General features: G+C 44.4%; 1 protein-coding gene across 1 annotated transcript in view; it reads left to right on the forward strand.

Moving 5' to 3' along the window:
* LOC146209862 (luciferin 4-monooxygenase-like) overlaps positions 1–20,397 on the forward strand; it is a 197,043-nt gene that overhangs the window by 135,211 nt on the left and 41,435 nt on the right. The window contains exons 5-6 of the mRNA XM_084604576.1: positions 4,283–4,420; positions 6,369–6,497. Of these exons, the coding sequence (XP_084460702.1) occupies positions 4,283–4,420; positions 6,369–6,497 (267 nt within the window). The remainder of the gene's footprint in view (positions 1–4,282; positions 4,421–6,368; positions 6,498–20,397) is intronic.

Below are 20,397 nucleotides of genomic sequence, written 5' to 3' on the forward strand. Positions count from 1 at the left end.
TTAAGCAACAGAAGAGCTCTGTATAAGACAATCAAAGATATCAAAGGAAGCTTCTGTGCTAAGCTGGGCGTGATATAAAGGACAAACAAGGCAAGGACCTCACTGAAGCCTCAGAGATAAAGAAGAGGTGGCAGGAATACACAGAAGAACTGTACAAGAAGGATCCAGGTATGCGAACCCAACATAAGACGGTTGTGATTACTGATCTCGAGCCGGACATCCTGAAGAGTGAAGTTGAATGGGCCTTAGCCCGTCTTGCTAAGAACAAAGCTAGTGGAATTGATGGCATTCCAGCTGAGTTGCTTCAAAACCTCTAACACGACGCTGTTAACATTCTGCATACGTTATGTCAGAATATTTGGACAACCCTGCAGTGGCCACAGGATTGGAGGAGGTCCGGTTACATCGCCATCCAAAGAAAGGCAACTCCAAAGATTGTTCCAACTACCGCACGATCGAGCTTATTTCGCATGCTAGCAAGGTGATGTTGATAATCCTCCAAGGTAGGCTGCAGCAGTATGTGGATCGGGAGCTTCCGGACGTGCAAGCTGGGTTTCGCAAGGGCAGAGGAGCTAGAGACCACATTGCCAACCTTCGCTGGATCATGGAAAAAGCAAGAGACTTCCAGAAACCCATCTACTTCTGCTTTATTGATTATGCGAAAGGGTTTGACTGCGTAGATCACAGCAGATTGTGGCAAGCTCTCTAAAATATAGGAGTTCCAATTCACCTCATCTGTCTCCTCAGGAACCTTTATGAAGGGCAAGAGGCCGCAGTCAGAACAGGGCATTGTCTTACGGATTGGTTTCGGATTGAGAAAGGAGTGAGACAAGGCTGCATACTGTCGCCCTGCCTATTTCACTTACTATATGCAGAGTGCATCATGAGGAAAGCCGGTCTGGACGAGGCTTCAGCTGGAGTGAAGATTGCTGGAAAACTTATCAACAACCTTAGATATGCGGATGATACCACTTTAATGGCAGAAAGTGAAGTGGAACTCAAGAGGGTTCTGATGCGCATACAAGAGAGTGAAAGTTTGGGCTTAACCTTAACATTTAAAAGACAAAGATCATGGCGTCTTGCCCTATCAAGTCCTGGAGCATCAAGGAACAAGAAGCAGAAGCTGTGACAGATTTTGTCTTCGTGGGCTCTAAGATTACCCCGGAAGGAGACTGCAGCCATGAAATTAGGAGACGCCTGCTTCTGGGAAGAGAGCCATGGCTAGCCTTGACCGCCTTGTAAAGAGCAGAGACATTACACTGCCAACCAAGATCCGTATAACTCGTGCTATGGTCTTTCCAGTTGTGATGTATGGATGCGAAAGTTGGACTGTGAATAAGGCTGACCGCCGAAGAATTAACGCATTTGAATTGTGGTGCTGGGCGAGAATCTTGAGAGTTCCTTGGGCGGCCAGAAGATCAAATCAATCGATATTGTCGACCATAAACCCTGAGTGCTAATTGGAGGGTTCAATTCTAAAGTTAAAGCTCAGCTACTTTGGTCAACCGATGAGAAGAGAGGAGTCGCTGGAGAAAGATTTGATGTTGGGAAAGGTTGAGGGTCACAGGAGAAGGGGTAGGCAGCGAACGCGATGGTTAGATGGCATCCCTGAGGCGCTGCAGATGAAGTTATGTGATGTTAGGAAGATAGTGATAGACCGGAAAGCGTGGAGTGATATGGTCCATAGGGTCGCGAAGAGCCGGACACGACTGAACGACTGAACTGAACTGACTTGCTAACACAGATGACGCCTCCGCAAAAGCGAGCCCAAAAAAGGTGCGCCTAAGTTATCGACGCCTTGTATGGAGCGTATATATGATATATGTAGCATTGGTTGATTAATTATGTCGGTTGATAGCCTTATTGTTTGAATACCGAATGGCGAATGGTGGTGGATGAGGCCAGAGTGGTATAGATGAATAATCGCCTGTGTATGTCCCTCAATTTGAACACGTGTGATGGTGTACCTGTAGTTGGCACTAGTGCGTTAGCGTCGGCAGACATGGTATCAGATGCGTGTAATAGTGTAGGGACTTAGTTTGAGGATGTGTCTTCTTGTAATTATGGTGCCTGGAAATCAGGCAGACTTCGTAAGAAGGATGACGAGAATTCTGGCGGGAGAAACAATTGTCGTTGTGAAGCACTTAGATGGTTTATGAGTGTACACGGTGTCGCGTCTGCTCTTAGGAGAGGCATAGGTGTCGTCCTAATTTGTTCTTCTTTATTTGGTCGGCGTTTTATTTTCACGTGTCATCGAGTAGCTAACGCTGCGTGAAAAATCAACAAAGTATATTTGTGAAAAAAAAAATATAGTAACACAAAACTATAAGCCTGCTGAGGTAGGATCTGCAGATATACGATTGTTATTGGGGAGTTATATCGTTCGTGCAAAACTTATGTCATAGAACTTTTTCTAAGGATTTTGCCCACAATTTTCTAGGTATGCAGTGGTACACGTAGGCGTAAATTAGCACATCAAATGTAGATCCTAACGTAATTAAATGGACTGAAGTCTAAACTAAGAAATCATTCTCAGTTTATCTTAGACAATGATTGTACCTCATCCCTTTCTACCGTAAAATCCAGCCTCGCCCAGGGGTCTTTTCTAGATCCTTCATATTTTTTTTTTCTGTACTACTGTCCTCCCCAACGTTATTATCGCTTATTTTAAATAATTTTCTGATGATTGTGTTCTCTATAGCAACATAACAAGTCCACAGGTTTGTCATATCCTTCATTCTGACCTCAACAGTATCTCCAACTGCTGTGTAAATGGTTAATCAACTTGCGCCTACTAATATGCCTGATTGTATTGTTTACTTTACTGACGGCGACAAAATGGAGCAAGCATCTTTTTGCAAGCACCATCGAGTTTACATACCGAATAACTTCTCTTGCAATATACATATCGATCATTATTGTCAGTGCTAGCCGTACTCTCGGCTATTTGTGCCGCAACTTTTCTCCAGCACCTTTACGTCTCCAACTCACAATATATTAGGTTTAGTGAAGCCTAAACTGGATTACGCATCGACAATATGGGATCCAGTGCAACGTACCTAATTAGGCCTCCGTGAATACGCGCAAAACAGTCCCGATCGTTTCTTAACCTCATATCATCGTACAGCTAGCGGGTCCTTAATAAAATCCAATCTTCGACTTTCAGATTTACATTCTACAGGAAATTTTCACTCCTGTTAAAATTTTCTTTCACTGTCCGTCGCTAAAAAGCGAACTTTTTGTTCAGCCTTCGTATGTATCATCTCACGTTGATCACCGGCTTAAGGTCGCCGTACTCTGTTGCTGCAGTAATGGTCTTTTCAACGCATTTTTACCGAAAACGTGCACAAAATGGAATCGCCTTCCCCACTCCATTGCGTCAATTATGAATGAATTGTTTCATATCAGCGCTTATTGACTATTCTTTGTAAATTCACCATTATTATTACTTAAAAAAGTCGTCATTTTGTACTTTTGTTTAAGTTTCCTCTCTTTTGTATTGTATCATGGTGTTTATAACACCCTTGGGCCTTGAGGGTATTCAAATAAATAAATAAATAAATAAATAAATAAATAAATAAATAAATAAATAAATAATCTAACACTTTATATTGTGTTCAAAATCTAGCACAATATTTGCAAGCCATAAAAATATTAAGTGTCAGCTAGAAGTGAGATTACAAAATTTCAACAGATCGCTGCATATATGACTACAAATCTCAGCACAAAGCAAAACGTTCGTGTGAAAGGAAATCATATTATGAAGAAAAATACGTGATATCCTTAAAAAAATCACCTAGGCAACATCTAACTTGCAATCAAAAAGTAGCGTTATATTTGATGTCACTAATCTTGGTCAAATGCAAAAATCCCAAATCATGGGCTAGGTACCATCGGCCGGCTCATTTTTACGTGTTCACAAGCAGTATTCAATCCGTAAGTGCTGGTGCGTATGTATGCACGGTCCATAGAGCGCGCTCAGCATTCAGTGGAGTCATTTACGCATCACGGCTCTCGTGCATCGACTTCCTACCTGAATGACGAGCTTGACGGCGCTTTACATTCTCACGGCAACATAACGTTGAGGCTATTCGCTATCTTGTAATACACTCTCAGCAACGATCAAAGTATCATCTAAATAGACGTGACGACAATGCCTGTGACACTTGTTATATTAGTTCAAACAACAAAATGGAATAAGAGAAACGAAAAAGAAGTTATTTAGATGGTCCACTATGCTTAATCACGTAAGATGGATAATGAAAATGCGTTTTCTTTCCAGGTAACGTCGCTGTGCGCTTTTCCTACTGCGTTTCGGAAGCTGGTGTTCGAGCTAGAGGAAGGCCTCGTACCCACGTTGAAGCGAGTCCTCCTTTGCGGCACTGTCACCACTGAGGACTTGTACCAGAGGATACTGCAGGTTGGAACCTTAGATTATATATTTAAGTTCAGGTCATTTTTGTAACGAAGCCGGTTTGCTAATTGTTTTATTAGGGCGCTTTCACATATGCCGTAAGCCTGGAAACTTATGGCGATTTCCACTGGTAGCTCCGGAGCACGCTTTCTTTCCCCGCGATGACAATTTCGAATTCCACTGGTCGACCGGGATAGGTTGCGCGTATTTCGCTGGTCGTCTGAAGACACTCCAGGCGCTCCATTTCTATCCGCCGACCAGAATTGGATCTCGCTGGAAGCTCTCAACGGTGATGTCGTCATTTGCGGAATATTTTGGCTGTTTATAGCGGTTTCAGAAATATCGGCAAAGGACAATGGGCATGATTGTTGTTTTTTTGCGGTAATGTCGAGGTGCGTCCATTGAAAAAGATTGACAGCGTTAAAATTGTCCGAAAGCAAGTAGCAGAAGGCCGCACTCCTGCCTATTTATCAACGGCAAAAGTTAGAGCACTGCAGAATCTGCATTGGAGAAATGCGTAAGCACGAATGCTGCTGTTGGTTGCTTCTGGTTGCCTAATTCACTTCTTTTTTACCCATTTTAGTCTGATACTTTCAAATTGCGCGCCAATCCCTTCCTATACCCTTTTTCGGCTCTACTTCTGGTTGCGTGACGTCACATCTTTGACGTCACATTAATTCACTTCTTGTTTACGCATTTTAGTCTTTGGTACTTTAAAATTGCGCGGAAGTCCCTTCCTATGCCCTTTTTCGGCACTAGTTCCAGTAACAATGCGTCACATCCTTCACGTCACCCTAATTGATCGACTTAACTATTTTATTCTTTGGTACTTTCAAATTGCGCGCCAATCCCTTCCTGTGCTCATTTTGCCTCGACTTCAGGTTGCGTGACGTCACACCCTTGACGTCACCTTAATTGACTGATTTAATTAGCTATTTAGTATTTGATACACCTTGACATCACCCTAATTCGCTGACTTAACTATTTTAGTATTTGATGTGGCTCCAAGCCAACGTCTAATGAGACCATTTTTGCCCTTACTTTTACATTTTTGCATTTAATTAATTATCTAACTAACTTATTGGTCTAATTATTTTGTGGTACACAACTTCTTGTCACCTTCTTGATGACACCACTCATTAACCTGTACCCCTTCTCAGTTAGTCACAACTACTGCGCACACGATATTGCGGACACCTTCTCCGGACGTGGTCTGCGGACAGAAATCTGTGAACAGAGCGAAGCAGTGCTTTCGCATTAATAATTCTGCCGCTGGACATCAACTTCCGGAACCGACTCAACATTACTTCCCTTTCACGCTCTGCATGTTCTGCAGGGCGACCGCTGGTTTAGGTCGCTCTATTCCAGTTAAGGCGCCCAACTCCAATCGACCAGTGCACATCGCCATAAATCATGGTTTGAATATATTATAAAATGATAGCATATCACCTCTTTTGAGATGGTAGTTCATTTGTCCAACGTAGATGTTCATGATAGACTAGCGCGCATGGAAGGTGTAAGAGCATGAACCCATTCTCCTAAATGCGAATTATTATTTGGCAGAACTTTTAAACATAGAGTGTATAGAAGCACCATTTTCACTTTTAACAAATGGCAGAATCGTGTGTAGTATAGTTATAGGACGATAAGAAAAAATGTTACAAGCTTTCGTTACATGCATTCTGGCAGTTAATGGGGAAGTTCAGCATTTCTTTTATTAGGGATACGCTCGTTAATGAATGCGTCATAACTCAGGTAACAAAGTTGTTCATGCCGTCTATAAAGATTTAAGCAAACACACACAGAAAACAGGTTTACAGTAGTGGAGAGTAAAAAAATGGGTAAAGCATGCGCGATAACATAAACCAGAAGAAAACATGTCGCTTTTCCTGTCCAAATCGGTTATTTAGGCACTGTTTTATTCCTGTAATAACAGTGAGTTATGCACGTCCAGGTGTTCACGCTGGAGAGCCTGAGGAATGGCTACGGCCTGTCTGAAACAATCGGATTCGTCTGCATCACGGCCCCAAACACAGTCGGATATCGCAGCGTGGGCCTTCCACTTCCGATGGTCGAATACAAGGTACGCGAAATACTGATATGCTAAAGATAATAACTTATGAGCAAAACAGCACAGCTAACGTGAAGTTCAAAGTGTGCGCTATATTCGGCGTCACTTGCCATCAGCTCCTGAAACTATCTTTTCACCTAAACCCATGGAAATTGTTCTTCCAAGAGCATATTTCTACATATGCTTACATATGAGCACATATTTCTCGCAATATTGAAACTGCAGATATGCCAAGTTTTGAGAAAGTATAATGCAGATGATGTTTGGAAAATGTTTGCGCTGTGCGAAGAGCCAAGTAGAAAAGCGTGTAGCATTAAGGTGTTTATCGTAATAGATGAACATCTATTACGATAATATCTTTACGAATTATTAGGAATAGATATCTTTACATAGATAGCTTTCCTGGCCAGTTATCTCCTTCGAAATCCAACCCCCCTGAAAATTTTGGGATGAATACTATACAGGATTAAAAAAACATATTTTTACAGGATGGGTCTACGAAACCTGGAGGAGGTGTCATATACACCAGAATGTTTAGCCTTTTCCGGGCGCGACCATTTTCTGCCGATCGGCGCGCCACCGCGCGGCCGGTTCGTTGGGGACTATGAGCTGCGATGTCTCCGCGGTCGCAGCTGCACGGTAACCATGATCTACGACGTTCGGGCGCTAGAGAATACTGTCAAAGATTATTTTCAGCACACGGTTGGTTGGAGTAAGCTTATTCGTGTCGTCGTAGAGTTAAAATCGACGCGTTATTTATTGCATTTCGTGTGACTATTACGGTAATTGTGTTGGCGCTCAGCACGCAGCCGCGCTAATACTACAAGTTCGGTATCCAACAGCCAAGAAAACGTTCTTAAACAATTACAAGAATTACGCTTGCATACGGCTGGCATATATTTCCAGTTCCTGCGAGCTATTGTGAACCTCACCAATTAGGCTGCGTTTTTCACCCGCGGGGTGGTGGGCCAGTCACATCAACAAATTATTGATGTGCTCATCTCACTTGCCATGGCAATAGCAGGCAAGTTTAGTAGTGCTTTATTTGTGAACGCTGCAGCATTGCTATTATTTGGTTTTATGCATATAACAGCTACAGAGCCTATTAAACCGTTGCGCCTGCATGTCACACATAATACATATTTTTAAATCCTGCACGTGCATTGTCGTATATGACAAAGAAAGAAACAGCAGCGAAGTAATTCTTGCTGAAACATAAAACTCAGTTTTCATAAGGTATATGGAGTTTAGTGCCCCAAAGTAGCGTCGTCAAAGAAGTAGGCCGAGAGTGCTCCGGAAATTTCAACCAGCTGGTTTTTTTACCGTGCCCTAACATCGCATCCTACACGGGAGCCTTCCGCTTCGCCATTATTGAAGTGCAGCCTCCGCAGCCGTGTTCAGGCTCAGCAGGCAGGAGCCATAATCACTGAGCTATCAATGTGAACCACAATATCTTTTTGAATTGCCTTGAATAAATATTAAGCGAGAAGGCAGGCTCTCGCGACTTCTACAGCCAGAGGCGAGAACATTTTATTGCGAAGCTACTGGTACGTTGCGCGACGTTGCGCGACGAACAGATAGCAGCGACTGACCAACGTTACTAGAACAAAGTAACGTTGCGACTGACTGATGCTCTTGACCCTGCTAGCGAGTCAAGGCAACGTGCCTTTGCGTTTCGGCTTGAGATGAACGCACCGTGATCCGCTGATAACGAGCCGGCGCTTCGGTAACCGGAGAACACCGTCGCTGCCACGCAGAAAGAGGGGGGGGGGGGCACACGCAGCGGCGAACAGCGGCGGCAGAAGCGCGCACCAATCGGAGAACACGCGCGGTCGCCGCCACGGAGGAAGAGGGTGGCTGAACTGGGGGGTTGAGGGGGAGGGGTGGAGCTGGTTACGATGCACAACGCCGACGGCGACGCCGACGATGACGCGAAACCCAGGAACGGGCGCCAAGGAGCTGTGCTCTAAAATGGGAGTAGGGGTTCACAGCACACTGGTAGGTGGTAGAGCATGTGGACGACAAAATTGAAGAACGGTATCAGTTGGGTGGTGGTAGAAACATTTTATTGCCATTTAACAAACAGTGGGGGCGAAGCCCACTGCATGACACTTGGGTGCTCCCTTACTATGTGCGAGACGCCCTTATAAAGCAAACGCCCTTGAACAGCAATCCTCCTCATAGCACTGGAGATAATCTTCCGTTGTTCTTGACTTGAAGTGCACTTCATGAGAGACTCCCAGTAGGACACTGCGACGTTCGGTGATGGGGGATGAGGAAAGGTGGGGCATGTAAGAAGGATGTGTATGAAGTGTCCTGGTTTGCCGCAGAGTCTGCATGGTGAGGAAAACTGGTCTGGGTATCGGTCATGTAGAAGTGTAGGGTATGGACACAAGTAGCACACCATCAATGGACCGCCATCAGCCCAATATTGGGTGAACCGGCCCCAATATTGGGGCCAATAATGGTATTTCCTTGGCGCGCTACCCGGGCCAAGATTTAATCCAATCTATTAGACTGGCTTTCCTACATAGGCCACCAATGGCAGACGAGGTTATTTATTGGAATGCAACCTCTTTCAACGGCTACCCAAAATCTTCAACCCAAGCATATCCACTGGCTACTATATAACGTACATCCAGCCACTCTCATTGGCTATCCAATACTTACAACCAAACTTACTCACTGGTTTTTAATAATTGCTATCCAGCTAGGTTCATCGGGTGCATAACATCGGCAACCCAAGCCTGTCAGTGGCTTTGGATCATTGGCATCCAGGCAATGCCATTATTGTTTAATGTTGTTTTTTGTGACTATTTTTTATTTGATGGACGCAGAGGCAGCTAAGGCCATCATGCGCCAAAAACGGGATTGAGTGTTTTTGTGCAGGTATTTTACATGCAGCTAATAATAAATATACAGCATCCTGAAAGTATATATGCATTCACACAAAAAAGCCAGAATTGTTTGTTTCATGGATATTTATTAGGTGCGTATGTAGTACATAGTGAAAAAAAAAAACTATAGGCAGAATTCTTTGACTTCCAGGACTTCACCTCTGGTTATGCCCATTGACAAGGTGTCGGCAGATCCCAGGTTGTAGGAAGACGCCGCATTAAAGGCAGCGTCAGGCATCTGCCAGGCCAGCATCTCTAGCCTGCGCCTTTTGCTCTCGGTTATAAGGACAGCAGCTTTCAACAGCCCTCGCCGATGTATGCTCGAGCAGCTTGCATGTCACCATCTTCCATTCGTACAAACATCTGCAAGCGAAAACACAAATAAGAGACGATATTATGCAGAATTGTTTTTATTAGTACAGTTTGGGAAAACTGTTCATGAGCAGTAAAATGTGCCACTGCTACGAAATTAGTTTGTACAAGTAAGTGTGCTGAAATTGGAATTCATGAAGAATGCATTTTTTTCGGTGCAGTAGAGTTGAAGCAAAAGCTTTTCTTACTCTTGGCATACATAAACAGCAGATAAGCACATTCTGTTAATCTTAATTATCAGGTGCCAATGACTGACAAAATGATTAATGGGTAGTTAATACGCCACACTATAAAAAATGGATATCTTACCAGTCGTCCAGCACAGCCGTGCATGCAGCGTCAACTGAAGCAGCCCAAAGGAAATTGGCACTCAAAGGTCCATTCTAGTAATCCCGAGTCTTTACTCCTGCAGGAAAGTGTAGCAACATGGGAGGCAAATAAAGCAACAAATGCTCCCAAAAACTTACTCCGTTACGAACATATATTTAAAATAAAGGGTCAGTGCTACTCGCATTGAGCTGCAGACTGTTCAGCGAGAACGGACGAGGCATGTCGTGGTTCTACTGTTTATTCTCCGTGTGCGAGCGGAGCTGCAGCACACAACCCTCGAGGCGTGCACCTGCGCTGCAACAGAGCAGAGGGAAGATCGAAGAGAGAGAGGCTGAGAGCGCGCCGGCGCCAGTCGTGTGAGCGTGGCACCGCTGTTCGTATGGTTGCATATAACACCGCAAGTTGAAATTCCGCCGGGGGTGACTGGACGCTGCTCAGGCGTGGGAACGAAGGATGCGTACGCTGCCACGGCGAAGGCTGGCGCCGCTGCGTCGCAAATAGCTGCCTGTCTAACACTGCTAGAAACAACGTACCGTCTTTGCCAAAAGTAACCAGGCTGCCCTTTTTGGTCTTTCGCCCTGTAGTTAAACGTTTTACAGGACATGACAAATTATTATTCACCTGTGCGGAAACAAAAACCCATCACTCTTATCTGTAAAGACCATTTTTGCCTTTTGAAATAGATCAAGGGCTCCAAACACGTTTGAAAAGGAAACCCAGTAGCCAGGTTACTTTTGGCAAAGCGGGCACGGTTTTTCTTAACTGTTAGAGCGAACGATTGTAATTTCTAGATAAAAATATCCTCGGTCTGGTTGCAATGTGTTTTGATAATATTACTAAAATGCATGGAGAATCGTCCCACGATAGTGCATAGGAACAAGCATTTAAACGCGTGTTGTTAGCGAACGCGATGGTTAGATGGCATCCTCGAGGCACTGCAGATGAAGTTATGTGATGTTAGGAAGATAGTGAGAGACCGGAAAGCGTGGCGTGACATGGTCAATAGGGTCACGAAGAGTCGGACACGACTGAACGACTGAACTGAACTGAACTGTTAGGCCGACTTTGCAAAAATATTCGAAGGCAGGTCATGAGAGTTATACACGCGCTTATACAGCTTTCGGGTAAAAATAATTTCCTTGAAGAGCAGCGTGATCAGGCAACAATAATTTTATAACAAATATTTCGGTGGTGAGCGCGCATTCATGCTTTTTTTGTTTCTGTAAAACAAAAACGTTCATTGACACTCATTTACAGTCTCCAATTATGAGGTTTCTATGTTTCAAGCTTCTTCAATATTTTCTCTTTTAACTCTTTACCAAGAAATGTTAAGTCAGAACTAGTTAACAGCTTCCTCAGCAAGTACACAACTTGTAGTATAAAGTTGGCAGCGTGCAATGCTATTGAATTTAAATACATTTCATTCAAGAACATCTCCGAGAGCTAGATTTTTTTCTCTGCCAGGCGAAGGTAGAGAACGTAAGAAAATTATGGTTTCATTTTTTTATGCGGGGGGGAGCTACATTTTGACTGTGAGCTACGCTGCATCAAGAGACTAAAGGGTTTGTTCATCATTCGTCTCTTGCTGAAGGACTCAAAGCAGAGCACGCCGGCATATAGGAATCAGATGCAAGTTTATGGCTGATGTGAGTTACAAAACAAAATATGCTGCAGCTAGCCCGCCTTCTGTGCTTACAAGACCACCTACGGCGGAATACAGTCAGTGATGGCGCCTCGTTGAGGAATTAGCTAGCGTACATGATGAAACGGTGCAGTATTTGCCTTCACTACCACAATCTATTCGACCTTTTTTCCAGAATTTGATCCTTTCTTTCACCACGCAAATGAAATAACGCATAAATAAAGCGTTTATGTGTCCATTTCCAGTTATGGACAAAAGTTTTCAGGATGCGGTTGTAAAGCCTCATCGCAACAAATTAGGCCGGGCTGACATTCTATATAGTATATATGGTTTTGAAGGTGCTACGTCTTACTGGCCTACTGCATATTGCAGACGTGTATATGCTTATATACTGCACCGTATTGTGATTTTATATATAGGCAGCGAGCATTGTCAGCTGAAAAAAAATATGCGCCTATTTTGTTGCGATTTTATCGAGGAGGCCGACCAAGTATTCTTAACATTTTGACGTATGAGTGGCCTCACGTATGACTTTGAAGACGTATAGAAGGAATGGTAGTGCCTGTAACTGCTGCGCTTTCCACGTACCTCTGCACTAAACTTCTTCAGAGTTGAGAACAGCGCAGCAGTCGTGAAATTTTTAGCGCTTCGTAAACGGCATAAGCCACGCGCCCGACTCGATGGCAACATTGCACGAAGCATGCCCTGCTTGCATGCGTAGTGCCACCCAATCATTCATTTCGGGCTTTCTAAATGTTTTGGCTAAAGAGTCTCTGCCTTTACCTCATGGCATGGATTTGTCAAGAAAATGAAGCCTTACGCCGGCAGGGGTTAAGCCACCGGAGCAATGGGGGAGGACACATACCAACCGTGCCTTTACCGCCTGAGCCATTTTTCTTGAATAAATGTTCTCTACTACTGTTACTATATCGTTGACGATGTATAAAACATACTTGTAAGCCATCCCGAAAGACACGACGCTATTGTTCGCGACGTTAAATATATATCAGGATATACACTTTGAGATAGGAAGATAGTGAGAGACCGGAAAGCGTGGCGTGACATGGTCAATAGGGTCACGAAGAGTCGGACACGACTGAACGACTGAACTGAACTGACAATTTGAGAATTGATCGTTAATACCTGCAAGCCAATTCCGGCCTACACATCATGTTATGTGCAATGTTTTTCCAGCCGTCAAAACTCAGTGGGCAATATCGATCACTATAACCCAGTCATATTCATTGTTGTAAAGTCCTCAAAACTTGCGGGGCCACATCGACCACTGTTTGGAAAAAGGTATTCGATGTAGATAAGCCAGCTATAACAGGATCATGTCAATTAATGCATACAATGATGCGTGCAATGTTGGCGCGCCATCCCAGCTGTCCATAAAATATCGATCACTATGGGCATGGGTTGGAGTGGGCAGGACGGCAGCAGCCTTTACAAGATGCCTAATCGTTGCATGTTCTTCGTGCAGATCCTCGCGGCTGTTGCTGTTTCGCTTTTTTGCGACTTCGACTCAAGAGCGCCTGCGCAACCATCAAGCTTGCGGCACGTGGATGGGACCATCAGCTTCGCTACGGACTGCCATGTCACCCTTGTTGGTGATATACCTGGCGTGCTCCCCTGGGCACCTGACGGCTTCCCACGTGCATGTCTACACCGTCCAATCACCATCGGCCCTTGGTCTACGTCAGCTCTTCCTCGGACTATAAATCGGACCGCACCGGCGTACCGCTTCAGTGGGCAGGACGGCAGCAGCCTTTACAAGATGCCTAATCGTTGCATGTTCTTCGTGCAGATCCTCGCGGCTGTTGCTGTTTCGCTTTTTTGCGACTTCGACTCAAGAGCGCCTGCGCAACCATCAAGCTTGCGGCACGTGGATGGGACCATCAGCTTCGCTACGGACTGCCATGTCACCCTTGTTGGTGATATACCTGGCGTGCTCCCCTGGGCACCTGACGGCTTCCCACGTGCATGTCTACACCGTCCAATCACCATCGGCCCTTGGTCTACGTCAGCTCTTCCTCGGACTATAGATCGGACCGCACCGGCGTACCGCTTCAGTGGGCAGGACGGCAGCAGCCTTTACAAGATGCCTAATCGTTGCATGTTCTTCGTGCAGGTATGTTACCTAAAGAACGCTCACTGCGTTCGATCTGATGATCGTTATTTACTGCTGTTTTCCTGCCCACACAGTTTTGTTACCTTCTGTTCAAATGCTGTATTTTGCTTTTCTCTCCTTCTACAAAGCGGGGACGTTGAACAAAACCCAGGCCCCCGTAAACGATCAGTCTCAGCTAACTCGTCTAAACATCTTAGTGGGAAGCGGGCAACGCGTTCCAATACTGACTTGTCCTCCACTCCAGGGGTCGCAGACGTCCTTTCTAAGCTCTCGCAACTGATTGCTGGTCAAGAACGAATCGCTAGTGACATTATAGATATTAAGAAAACTTTTTCCGCTCGTCTTGATGTCCTCGAAGCTCGTGTTTCATCACTGGAATCACCTGCAACTCCTTGAGCCTCTGAGTCTTTGAGCGCTAACCTCCGTTCGGACATTACCTCATTAAAAAAAACAATATTCAACTTGGTTGTAAAGAATGAAGACTTAGAAAACCGGTCAAGGCGGAACAATCTTGTTGTGCACGGTCTACATGAGAGTCCTGAAGAAGATGGCACCAGTTTATTGTTCAAAATCCGCAAAATATTTACCGAAAATCTTCGCATAGAATGTCCGCGCATTGAGCGTTGTCATCGCATCGGCAGACCCAGTGATGGACGTACACGACCTGTCATTCTAAGGATCCTCGACTTCAGTGAGAAGATTGTTGTCATGAAAAACGTATCGAAACTCAAAGGGGAAGATTTTTACATCACTGAGGATTTCTCTGCGAGCGTCCGTGCCCTTCGTAAGAAAATATGGAATGCATCTTCCTCGCTTCGTGACGGTGGTTCAAAAGTGAAGCTTCGGTACAATCACGCTTTCATTGATGGTGTCAGGTACACATGGGATGAAGCTTCGAGTAGCTTGAAACGGGACCCCCATCACGATGCGACCGAATCTTCTGAGCTTCATGCGTTACCCTGTCATGAAGCTACCGAATCTAGCGAGCTTCCTCCGTTACCCTGTTGACGTTCACCTAGCTCGCCACCAAGTCTCGTTGTCTTAAATCTTAATGCTAGAAGCATCTCTAACAAACTCCCTGATCTTCTCGCGCTTGTGTCCTCCCATGACCCTCACATTATTGGCATCACTGAAACCTGGCTTCACCCTGACATATATGACTCTGAATTTACCCTACCTGGTTACCTTGCTATCCGTGCTGACAGGCATGAGGGCAAAGGAGGTGGTGTTGCTTTACTTCTGCGTTCTTATCTTAGATTTTCTATACTTCCTGCTCCATGCAACACCGAGTCAATTTGGTGCAAGCTTTATTTAGAAAAACAGACTGTTATTATTGGCGCTTTTTACCGACCCCCCGGAACCTCTGCTGATGTTTTGCAGGTCAGTTCATACATAGCCTTTCAGTATCAAACACCATCTTCATGGGTGATTTCAACGTGCCTGGTATTCACTGGCCATCGATGTGTTATTCTGGCCGTGACGCTTCTTTAGCAAAAGAGTTGATGGATCTCTCACTCTCTCTTGGACTCACTCAAATAGTTACGCTTCCCACCAGGCTGAATTCATTGCTAGACTTAATCTTTCTAAGCCCCAACCTAATAGACACCGGGTTTCAGTGTACGGTTGTCGATGGTATTTCTGACCATGAAGCAGTTCTCCTTACCCTGTCCCGCTTCTCTAGTTACCCACAGTACTCCTTCACGTCATTTCCGCATTTCCATCACGCAGACGACAACTCCGTAATCGACAAATTAGCCGACTGCTTCGACGCCTTCTGCGCGCTCAGCCGTGACGGCGACGTTAATGACCTTGTTGAATATTTCGAAAAAATTCTTAGACTGTGCATTAAACAGTTTGTTCCCGTCAAAACAAAGAAAAGAAATCCTACTCTTCCTTGGATTAATCGCGATGTTTTACAGATGTCACGTCGTGTAGCCCGGCTGAGACGCATGGCACGTAACAATAACCCTGATGTTGTTGCTCGATTTCAAGCTGCAAAAAATGAACTTCGAATTAAAATGCACTCTGCTAAAGATTTCTATTTCCGCGTTGAGCTCCAAGGGCTGCTAAGAGATAACCCTCGTAAATTTTGGCGCTCTGTTCTACCCTCAAACACTTCCTCCACCTCATTTGTTATTAATGAAGAAATTGTGACTGACCCTGTTCAAATATCTGATGCATTTAATGCCTACTTTTATTCCGTCTTTGCACGCGATAATAACATGATTCCACCTTTCAGTCTTCCTAATCATGATCATTCTATTTCAGATATCATGTTTAGCACTCCGGGGATTTTAAATCTTATCTTGTGCCTTGACACAAAAAAATGCGCTGGACCGGACTGTATCCCAAATACCTTCCTATCACGTTATTCCCCCTGGTCATCTCGATATCTCTCAATTATATTTCAAAAATCTCTTTCCACTGGCATTGTCCCTTCCTCATGGAAACTCGCCAATGTACTCCCTCTCTATAAATCCGGCAACAAACAACTGCTTTCTAACTATAGGCCGATCTCTTTAACTGCACATTCATGTAAGATCCTAGAGCACATTATTTATAAACACATTATAGAATTTCTTGAAGCAAATAATCTTCTGTCCAGAGCTCAACACGGGTTTCGTAAGGGGTGTAGTACAGTGACTCAGTTAACCGAATTTGCACATGACATTCTTCTCAGCATAGACGCCGGTGACCAAATCGATGCTATATTCATTGATTTCTCAAAAGCTTTCGACACGGTCCTTCACTCTAAATTGTTATGCAAACTAAAAGTAATTCTCAATAACTCGCAACTCGCTGATTGGATTGCCGATTTCCTCTCACACCGCTCCCAGTCTGTTCGCTTCAATTGCGTCGATTCTTCTTTAGCCGATGTTACCTCAGGTGTTCCCCAAGGCTCTGTCCTTGGCCTTTTGCTATTTTCGCTCTATATTAATGATTTACCTGACAGTATAACCTCTAAGATCCGTCTATACGCCGATGATTGCGTACTGTACCACACTATCAACTCTGTTAATGATCACCTCCTTCTGAATGAGTCTTTTGGTATGTTCCGTGACTGGTGCAATACGTGGCAGATGAACATCAATTTCAGCAAAACAGTTGTCATGTCTTTCACCAACCGCCTATCACCTTCTATTTACGACTATGCATCACTGCAAAGGGTTCATGAATATAAATATCTTGGCGTCGCTTTTTCTCACAATATGCAATGGTCAAAACACACTGATTACATCACAGCTAAAGCTCTTAAAAAGGTAGGTGACTTACAACACACAGTACGGGATGCTCCTAAAGAAGCAAAATTGCTCATGTACAAAACTCTAATTCGCCCTATTCTTGAATACGCTTCTAATGTCTGGAATCCATACAAGCAATGTGAAATCGATCAAATAGAATCTGTGCAACGTAAAGCTGTAAGATTTATTTTTCGCCGCTACGACTTTCATTTTTCACCCTCATCTGCGATGTCTTCCCTAAACATAAGCCCGCTTGCATCCCGCCGAAAAACTGAGTCCTTAAAACTTCTTCACTCCATAGTTCATTCTGCTAATTGCCTTTCAGAGGGTAAGCATATCTCGTTTTCAAAACCATCTGCTACCAGGAGCCATCACGATCTTGATATCCAAACTTTTTTTGCCCGCACTAACGTTTTCAAATACAGTTTTTTTCCGCGCACTGTGGAGTGTTGGAATTCTTTGGATGGCAACTTTCGTGCACTATCAATCTCTGATTTTGCGTCGGCAATTGAGTCGTAGCATTGTATGTTGTTTTTCTAGCGTTTATATTTGTAATGCTTGTATGTACTTTTGAATGCGTGGAATTGTTCCACATTTTTGTACCCACTCCTGCTATAGCCCCTTGAGGGGCTGCAGTATTTTCAAATAAATAAATAAATAAATAACCCATGATGGATACAATATCGGGAAACCCTCTCAACTAGTAGTAAAATAAGGACGATCGTATGGCAGTAAATATTTCGAGTTGACAAGTCATCAATGATGACAACAGAATGTTGATTAACCTATGTAAAGATGTAGGGTATTTTGGCAAGCCATTACACTTCGTCAGGCAACATCGACCGCTGTAAATGCAGATATACAATGCTGGGAACCCAAGATGAAGGGCGGGAGGATATTGACCAGTGTATGCCAACATACATTCGATGCTGACAAGCAATCAATATGGCATTGCAATATTCACCAATATATGCCATGATAAATGCAATGCTAGCAAGTCGTCTAAGCTCATTGGTCAATATTGGGCACTAAAACCAAAAAGTATACATTGTTGAGAAGCCACCAACACCGATGGGATAACATTACCCATATATATGCCAAGATATATTCAATGTCGACAAACAAGCTATACTGACAGGACAATATTTACCATTTTATGCCATTTTCGACCATTTTATCTGCAGATATACACAATGTTGCGAAGCCGTCAGGATTGGCAGGGGGATATTGACCAATGTATGCCAAGTTATATTCGATGTTAACAAGCCGTCAATACTGGCTGGACAATATTTACCAATGCATGCCATGATATGTTCAGTATAGGTTAGTGGCCACCACTCGGCCAATATCGGCCACTGGAACTCAAAATGCATACAATGTTGGCAAGCCAGTATTACTGGCGGTATGATATTGACCAATGAATGCCAATCTATATTCAATATCGACAAGCCGTATATACTGGCAGGAAAATATTGACCAATGTATGCCATGATTCGCAATGATGGCTGGGTAATATTGGCCATTAATATATCATTGTGTATACAATGTTGGCAAGCAATCCTATACGCAAGGTCATTATTGCCCGTTGATAGCCCATGAATACCAATAATGGGGGGAACATGTAAATCACTGGTCTAAGAGTGGTCAATGTTATTGCATGGCTGTACCATTATTGGTGGAGCATTGGCAATGCTGGGCCACTGGTGGACCAGATGTCGCCAATAATTTCCAATATCGGGCCGGTCGCATGTGCTACCTGGGGAGCCATTCGAGTCTGCAAACTTCGCCAGTGCACAACCTGCGCTATGGTGAGAGAGGGGCTGGGGGTGTATATTCCCTTCGTTTGTCCCGTTAGTACAAGAGGATATCACGGAAGGAGAGCAGGCGCTCCTCGGCCTGTAGATATGCTCCATTCCTCTAGCCAGAAAGTAATACATCGGTCTAGGGAATTAACCTCCTTGTTGCCAGGGAGGCCGGCATGTGCTGGCGTCCAGGTGAGGCTTATGGGGTACCAGGGCTGCCAGAAGCATAATATGCGAGCAGCGGTGCGGTATATATAGCCATTTGCATAATTTAGAACCACAGATTTGGAGTCAGATATAATGTTTGCGGCAGATGTAGGGATGAGAGCAGGCGCAATGGCTGCCTCCTCTGCCTCTGTGGTAGAATTGGTGATTATAGAGCTGGAAGTAAGCAGCTTTGCTTGATTGTCGGCTACAGACAGGACCATACGGGAGCCTTACGTACATTCTGCTGCGTCCACGTAGACCACCTCTGGGTCCTCGCTATATTGTCTGTGAAGGGCATGAGCCCTGGCTATTCTGCGGCCCTGGTCTCGCTCAGGGTGCCTGTTTTTAGGGATTGGAGGGAGGGATCTGGCCGCGCACCCAACAGATAGCGCATGGTCGAGGGTAGGAGCGCGCTAGCTGCCTGCGTGTTAGGATAAAAAAGTTGGTCTAAAGGTTCGCCCGAACATGACCGCTCACCCTGATCTCTGTAACCTGGTTAACGACAAAGAAAGCGGACTCAGGCAGAAGAAAAGTAGAAACCCCTAAAATAATATGGCTAAATTGCAACGTTATATGAATAGGAAGACCTTATTTTTATAACGACTTGATGCATTGCAGGATTAAGTAATGTTTAGTTTGGATTGTATAGTCAGGAGGTGCTAGTTTCGTTCGATATGTTTTACTGCATTTCTTGTTCATTATTATATGTTTTGGTCCACTCTCCATTGTAAAGCATCTGACCCTGAAGGAAAATACGAAAAATATGAAATAAAAAATTGCGAAGCAGGAAAAAATTTCCCGACGCCTCTGGTGCACGGCAATGCTAAATTTAAACTCAGCTTTGCGGGCTTGCTGCAGTATAGAGAAGCGACCAATTCGGTAGCCGTAGTTTTATATATGTGGTATTTGCGCGTATTCAGCATCTACGGTCTCCCACAACCACCTGTCGCTTATAAGCTGGCACTCAATTCTTTCGCACCTTTGATTGTCATAAAGGAGGCGCTTTCTGGATACATGCTGTCACCACTGCCTTGTTTCGACGACCTCGCCTCGACCGGTGCACGGGCGGCATGGGCTCCTTTCTCTTCTACGCCAACATAAAAACGTATTTCTCAGCGGATAATTCTTACATTCCGTAAGATGGACCCGAAAAAAAATCCGATGCAACCAATGACTGTATCTGATACAGTCAATCAAGCAGCTACCATGCTTCTGTCTTTCTGGACCTCACGAGCCATCAGCACATCGGCGACTTCACAGAAGTTGTTCGGCGTTTGAAACTGTAGTAG

Source organism: Amblyomma maculatum, chromosome 1 (genome assembly GCF_055883805.1).
Source record: "Amblyomma maculatum isolate TAMU_Amacu chromosome 1, ASM5588380v1, whole genome shotgun sequence".
Classification (NCBI taxonomy): domain Eukaryota; kingdom Metazoa; phylum Arthropoda; class Arachnida; order Ixodida; family Ixodidae; genus Amblyomma; species Amblyomma maculatum.